At 42.9% G+C, this 7,821-nt stretch overlaps 1 protein-coding gene across 1 annotated transcript in view; it reads left to right on the forward strand.

The window, feature by feature from the left end:
- LOC139733179 (protein ELYS-like) overlaps nucleotides 1-5,258 on the forward strand; it is a 43,975-nt gene extending 38,717 nt beyond the window's left edge. The window contains exons 31-37 of the mRNA XM_071644022.1: nucleotides 185-567; nucleotides 1,040-1,312; nucleotides 1,657-2,018; nucleotides 2,369-2,654; nucleotides 3,240-3,392; nucleotides 3,974-4,295; nucleotides 5,060-5,258. Coding sequence (XP_071500123.1) covers nucleotides 185-567; nucleotides 1,040-1,312; nucleotides 1,657-2,018; nucleotides 2,369-2,654; nucleotides 3,240-3,392; nucleotides 3,974-4,295; nucleotides 5,060-5,258 — 1,978 coding nt within the window. The remainder of the gene's footprint in view (nucleotides 1-184; nucleotides 568-1,039; nucleotides 1,313-1,656; nucleotides 2,019-2,368; nucleotides 2,655-3,239; nucleotides 3,393-3,973; nucleotides 4,296-5,059) is intronic.
- Nucleotides 5,259-7,821: the final 2,563 nt, after the last annotated feature.

A 7,821-nucleotide genomic window follows, 5' to 3' on the forward strand; every position in this document is an offset into this window, starting at 1 on the left:
GGTTCATTCTTTATCTGTATTATTTGTTTCTCAATGTTGCAAACTTCTATCTGGCATCTCATTTCTTAACCCGTTGAGGATGAGTCCCGAGCATACTCTGGCAGGTGTCTGTGGGAAATGTGAGTTGTAGCAAAATTAAACCGTCCTCCATGGGTTAAACTCTTGTTTGTTTGTTTTTATCCAGATTACTTCCAGAGCCACCAAACTTTGGTGTCAGACAGGAGACTCCCTCCCCAAACCTTGATCCCCAGACTTGGAGCACCCCTCCGATCAGCCCCGAGGGGTCACCCGATAGGGAGCAGGCAGTGACCCCGCCCTTCCAGTCGCCGCCCCAGGAGGTGCCACCAGCCCCCGAGGACCAGGTGCACGGGAGCCCCGCCCCATTCCAGTCGCAGCACCGGGACCAGGATCAAGTCCAAGAAGCACAGAGGGGAGGTTTGGGCCAGGACTATCTCATCCTGACCCCTAAGTCCAAGGCTCCCACCCCCAGGCAGTCCCTCATTCTCACACCAAAGATGAAACCCCCCTCGCCGAGATTGCCTTCGCCTCAAGCAATGCAACAGGAAGGTACATATGACTTCTTGATAAAGTCTATTTTCCCAGGATGGTATCTTCTTCGATACTAAAGATTATGATTGATTTACTGTTTGGAGTTTGTATGTTTTCATGAGCAATCACAGTTTATTCAAAGATCAGGTGCTAGTGTTCTATTATGATCAAAGCCATAGGTATTGATCAGATGGGAGAGAGAGAGTCGAGTGTAGCCAACTAAAACCATTGTGTACACTATACAGGGCAACTTTGCTATAGTGCTCTGATTCAGACCACTGATACTTACTTGTTATGCTGGGTATCACATTTTATCAGTATCAAACACAGAAGAATACAAAAGGAATGGAACTTTCAAAATTACCGCGTTATATCAGATATCTTACGATATCCAACCTCGTTAAAATGAGGTTCTGCTCTATTTGGATGTTAGGACTTTCAGCCTTTGCACTCAGTGTAATGTGGCATATCTTTTCTCATTTTGGAACAGTGGAGAATGATGTCTTCCCAGTCCGAGTCGTAGACGAGGATGCTCCCACCCCGCCCATTGGCGACGAGATACAGGTCGCTATTAGTGAGGGAGCAGCAGCTGCAGTAGAAGGAGCTGCCTTGGCTGTGGATGAGGCGATGGAGGAGGAGGACGAAGAAGTCACATTTAACTTCAGCCTGCGCCATGGGGCAAGCCCAGGTCACGATGGCAGTCCTGTCGCCATGGCAACAAATGATGCAGATGAGGATTTAGCTGAAGTGATGGACACAGGAGGTGAGTTTAATTCTTTTGGGATTTTTTTTTTCTGAAACTTTACCCAAATTTCTTATTGTAGTGCAAAAAAATGAATGACTAAAAAAACTTTTTATATGGTAAATGTCTTCATCACTTTCATTTTTCCAGAAAAACTGGAACGTTACTGTTTATGGGGTAGTGTAAAGATTTTTTTTTTGTTATGCAACATATAACACTCAAAGTGTTGCCATGAATTAGATATTGATGAACTGTGTTGTTTGCTTAAGTAACCATGTGATTTGCTGTATGATCACTCAAAATATCCTAGACAGTGGTTTGATATACCTTGCAATGAGAAGTCTCATGGTTGCAAATGCCTACAGAGGATGGAGCTGTACCCAGTGAGCCGTCCACATCTCCGTCCCCCGGGCCACCTCTCAGCTTCCTCTTCCAGCTGTCGCCACGGCAACCCATCCACCCTCTCAGTCCCTTCCAGTTCAGCGCCAAGGATGTGCCTGATCCCGCCAGGAGGGCGGAGGACGCCGCCGGCCCTTCCACTTCCCAGCCAAGCCCGCCCAGGTCCTCCCAGGACCTCGACATCGAGCAGGCCTTCCTGGACAAGTCTTCCCCAACGGCGGGGGCGGACTGGCAGCTGACGTTCGATGAGGAGACGGAGGAGGAAGATGGGCTTGATGTTGTCGGTGGTTCAGACAAACCGATGGATGCACAGAGAACGGAAGTGAAGGTGAAACTGAGTAATATGCGCCTCTTTACCATGCATTACCGAGTTCTATGTGAACTTTCTGTAAATATGTGGCTGGAACTGTATGCTTCATAATTGAAGTCACAAACGCAAGCTAGAATAAACCAGGAAAATATCTTTGCATGGACCTGTAGCTGAGATGTTTTCCTTGTTTTGTCATTGTTTTCAGTTGCTGTGTGGGTTTGTATGTGTGAATTGGCTCATGATTAGAGTACTAGATAGTTGTTCTTTTCTTTGTGTGTATATGTATGTAAATATCATTCATTGATTTATATAACACTCATTCAGCTATGGTGAAAATTAAACTCTTTGAAAATAACAACTATTTGCAGGTTCACTTTGGTGAAGATGCGGTCTTCGAGATCCCCACAGGTGTGCCCAAGCACGTCCGAGAGAGCGTCCACATCCAGACCTCCCCGCTGGCAGGCCTGACCTCTGACCTCCGCGCCGCCGCAGCAGAGGCCACGGGGAGAGCCGAGATGTCGGTGCAGACCACGCCTGGGCTGGCGCTACGGCAACGGGAGGTGGAAAAGACTCCGCCCCGCATCCCGTTCGCCGAGTCTGTGGTGTCCAGGGACGAGGAAGAGCACACCACAGCTGTGGTGATTACTGCAGAAGGTAGACCAAAACTGTAATTGCCGTCAAAAAAACTTTTCTAAACTTATTTATTGTCGAGTCAGGATTTGAGGAATGGCAAGCCTTATGCAGTATATTTTACAGGAGTTTACAAGAATATATGAAGAGTCATACTGTTCTATGATGTAAAGCTTTTAATGTGACTAGATGAAAACATTAATTTTCTTATGAAAATTAAATTTTAGATAAGAAAACAGAGAAAAGATATAATTGGCTCCCAACTGCACATATTCATTGTATAAATGTAGATGTAGGAGTCCATATTGCGTACCAGCATTAAGGGCATAAAATGATTTCAGTAGAATAGTGAGCAAACATTCAAGCAAATATCCCCAAAGCTATGGAATGTGAATTCACTATCACAGGATACCTTGGTAGCAAGGCATCAAGGAGTTGAACCCAGATAAGAGCTCTTACCACATGACATTGTAATACATCCCATTATCATCGCTGCAAGTCTGATCATTCAGAGCATCCATTTTCCGTCCGTACCAAGAGTTGTGACTGCACTAGTGAGCAACAAATGTTTCAGCTCTAGGTGTCATGATCTTCCCACTTACACCACAGAACCCAGCCCGGCGGAGGGGGAGGCGTTGCCCCCTCAGGAGCCTGCACCGAAGACTCCGCCCAGATCTCCCCGCACCCCAAGGTCCAAGGCCCAAACACCAACACGGTCCAGTCCAAGAATTAAGGCAAGACAGCAACAACAACAACGGCAACAACAGCAGGAGGAGGAGCAAGGTGAGTGTATGAGGAATGTGAGAATTATCCAGGGATCTTGACCTTGGGATATTAAGTTTGACTGCTAAATTTCTCTTGGGATATTTAGTTTGACCGCTAACCTTCTCTTTCTATATATGTTTAGTTCTAGAGAAAGTCATATTTTTGGAGTGATGACTTTCACAATTTTGTTTATATTCACAAATGTTGTTTGAGAATACTGTTCCACTGATGAGATAAAAGAATTCAAAGAAATCATTGGAACACTTTCAGCTCTCCATAGAGTTAGGTAGTACAGGAAAGACGTGACATAAAATCCACCAGATACAAATTAAATATGAAGAGTTGGAATGCAAAAACAGGTAAATGTCACTTTCTTCGTGTATGTTGTGAGGGTAAATGTGTTGAGGTTCCAGAAACTGCTACATGTTAAAACTACAATTTTTTTATTTGTTTCCTCTCTCAATACTTTGTATCATAACATAGTTCAGATACTATTATTGAGCTGTGCAATGTTGTAACAGACATCAATTCAATACTCCTGATGGTTCCTCTAGATGCGGTAATCGAGCAACTGGCCACACCACCACCTAGCCAGCCGTCCTTCCTCTTCTCCCCGCCCCTCACCCGGTCCAGAGGCCGGCGCTCCGCCCGCAAGATCATCACCCGGGAGACTGCCTCGCCCCTCCCGCCACCACTGGTGCCCGCAGATCTCCACTCCCAGACCACCCTAACTGTACCCTCCCCACTCCCGGGGGAGAGCCTGACGCTGACTGGAGCCTCCGGAGGAAGAAGCGCTACGAGGAGCGGTAGAAGGGGGCGACCCATGAGTGCAGCAGCAGCTGAGACATCCATGACCCAAATCAAAGAGAGACCGTCAGTGGGGCAGAGCAGGTCAACCAGGTGAGGAAGGATTCTTTTGAAATATTGTCATCTGATAATGATTTTCTTTTCTTTCTCTTTTCAAAATCCAGAGGACAGTTTAGTCATGTTTTCGTAAATATACTGAGGTGTATTTTCCATGAGGACATGTTCCTATCAAATACATTCCAATGATTGTAATGCACTTTGAGATTTTTGCTACATCTGGCAAGCCTCAAGCACGAGGCTTATGAAAGTGTCTATCAAATTTGAATGTGTGAGTGAATCAGTCTATCATCTCTTTCTGCCCTTCCTTCGAAGGTCAATCATCAATTGTAAGGTCAATCATGAAATGTAATTTGATGCCTACTGATTTTTGCGCTGTGAATTTCTTCTCAGTATTTTCATTGGTTGAAATTGTTGATGATTTATTTCTTGTCTCTCTGATTTGTGAGAACTGCACTGGCATGGTAAGAAACAGAATACCAACATTGCCATGGTTTCATCTGCACAAATGTTTGTTAATTTGAAATGCTCCATTATATATATTGGCATGACGATAGGGTGTGGCTTGAATCTCCTTGTACTGAATCTATCTTTGTCTGAATTTTTGTTTTGCAATCATGATGACTTGGAATATATTTTGTTATCATAATAGAAGCATCCTGCACAGTGTGTACCACTTAAATGAGATATTGCTAGTCTTCAGGCTACACTGTATATTTCAATTTCATTTGTTGCTTTATTTGTGTGGCTGCTTTTCATACTTATGTTTCATACATTATATTTTCTTAACTTATCTTCAGAGGGTCATCTCACGCTCCTTCCCCGTCGCTGGACGACCACGTAGTCCTCCTGTCACCAGCCACGCCCGGGCCCGACTCCGAGACCAGCAAGTCCCAGGCGGTGCGGCGTAATCCACGTCGGGCGGTGCGCCTCGCCCCGCACTCCATGACGCTGCGCACGCCGCAGGAGAGAAAGGTGCGGAAGGTGAAGCCCTGGTAGGAAACAGGATACCGATGTCGTCAAGCCACTCCCTTAAATATTCCAGGGTTTGACCCTCTTACTTCTTGATAGATTGCTATTACTTAGAAGATGCATGCCTGTGTTGTGGCCATGCATTCAATTGGGTTATACTGTAATCTAGCTAGATTATGAATTGCTTCTGTTTTTAATGCTCCTATATGTCAAAAGCAAGGTGTTTCCATAAAGGAAATATCAAATTCCTGACAAGTCATATGCAAAGACATATAATGGGTTGTGTCTGGATAACCGGGACAACTGCAAGCCATGTTGAGTAACACACAGGCATTGAAATGTCTTTAGCTGTGATAGAATATTTCTAGGCGTGGTCAACCCTCTTCTAATTTGTTAGAATATGTTTGATTACTTTCACTTGCAAACAAAAGCTTGCAATGGCAAGAAATTCTCGATCAAATTGGCAACAACTACAATGTCACGTCTTCTTCCATTGGGCGTCAGCAATGATGAAGAATGTGAAGCTCGTGTAATTGGTGCACGACCAAAAGGTGCACAAAATGCCGTGAAACTTACAGGCCCGAATTCACAAAGGTGGTTTAAACTTGGACCATGGTTTAAATTGAGACCATTTTCTAAATTAAGCGTGAAATTGGCATACATTTGGACATGTGCCTATCAATGCAAACTTGTTGCTGGGTGTCTATTTGCAATATATCAGTCGTATTTAAGCAGAAGAAATTTGCAAAAACCATGGTTTGAATTTAAACCACCGTCATGAATTCGGGCCATAGAGTCTTGAAGTTCTGTAGAACTTCATCCCCAGGTAAAATGTAGCCTTGTAATTTAGTTATTTTATCATTTGTATCTTGGACATATAAACAGCACACATTCAGCCATTTCACAACCAATGTAGGCACTCCAAACTATAATGGTTTAACGGGAGCCTAGATTGGAATTTTCTGCCATACGTGAATTTATTGTTTCTTGTCAGTGTTGTAAGATGTGGCAGATGAAAGTTGATGCAATAAGAAAGACAAAATGCTGTTGTTTGGATAACAGTATTAAATGCCAGTGCAAATGTGTCTCAGAGCTGGGTCATGCTTGCATGGTATATCTTGGTTTTCATTTTGTACATCTGAGGTAACTAAATGCTGTGTCACCATATTAGTGGACCTTGCATCTTGCTGTGAAAAAGTGTCAGGACCTAGCTCTCGTAGACTTGGTAATCTGAATAAAGGGGTACACCATCAGTTTGTCTAAACTGATGGAAAAAAACATGAAATTGACTACTGGGGAACCTTGTTACAATGAGGACTTAAAATCCATGACTATTACCTTGATATGTCAGGGGTCTGTTCCGTGAAGTCATTACATCAAAGTCTTTACGTAAATCTCAGAATGGCCAAAGTCATTGAGATGTGAGAGACTTTCAAAAAGAAGTAAAATCTATTTTAATGAAGTCTCTGATAAGTGTGTCTTAGGAGCGAAAAATCTCGAAGACACAGACCCCAGGATTCTCACTTTGTCAGGGTACAAAAGCAAAGAAATAAATCACCTTGTTATGAGAGGATTTTGTTATATCGGACTTCTTTATAACAAGGCTCCACTGTATTTCCATCAGTGCATAGAGATTGACATTAAAAGGAACCTCTTCATGTAGCTGCCAGTGCGTAAATTGGCATGCCGTCTTAACAGGTGAAGAGTATTTGAATTGCATTAAAACAGAAGGCAATGTATATTTTGATACACCTCCGCCTGATATTTGTGCAACTGTTAGCATATTTTTGAATTAGAGAATGTGAACTGCCCCTGTGCCACATGCACTGTGTAACAATGACTGTACATGATTGTGTCTGTGTAGTCTGAAATCCATGTCATTATATAGCACCATGTTAAGTTTCCAATGTGATGCTCATTCTTGTAATTACTTGAATGCTTTCCATTTGACTACCATACCAGAGTCTGCAGCAAGTTCTGTACCCCAGACATTCTGGGGGTTTGTCTTTCTTTTTTTTTTTTAAATACAATAATTGTAGATTTTCTTATTCTGGTAAAAGGCTGTATCTAAAACCAGGAAGTGCTTTGTTAAGATAGGAATCAGTGAAGTTCCAACAATGTAAATGGTATAGTGGCTAGGTGTTGGCTTTATTAAAGGAGACCTCCAGATGATTTTCAGACTTTTCACATTTGAACTACTTTGAATTAGTTATACTAAGTACAGAGTTTTAGAATTTATAGTGATTTGGATGAAGAATAAGAATGTTTTCAAAATTTATAACAAATTGCAATGAACAAGGTTGATGACTGGCAGCCTCACCATAAGAATGCATGAGTTGGGGCTCAAGGAAGCAGAACAAAAGAAGACGGCATGCATAGATTTCCCACAGATGAACTTGTGGAGCAAGCGGTATTGTAATGGATTACACTGCCACATTCCTGAAATATGTGAGGCTCCTATGTCATCAACAAGGTTCAGTGTAATTTGTGTAAGATTTTTCAGAGTATTGGTTTCTCTGCTCAAGGACCACGATAAATTCCCCATATCTATACATGAAGTTGTTGATTTATGTTCTACATGATGTGAAAT

The sequence above is a fragment of the Diadema antillarum genome, unplaced genomic scaffold, assembly GCF_040938485.1.
Source record: "Diadema antillarum isolate AM-2024a unplaced genomic scaffold, OU_Dant_1.0 seq00000462_RagTag, whole genome shotgun sequence".
Lineage (NCBI taxonomy): Eukaryota > Metazoa > Echinodermata > Echinoidea > Diadematoida > Diadematidae > Diadema > Diadema antillarum.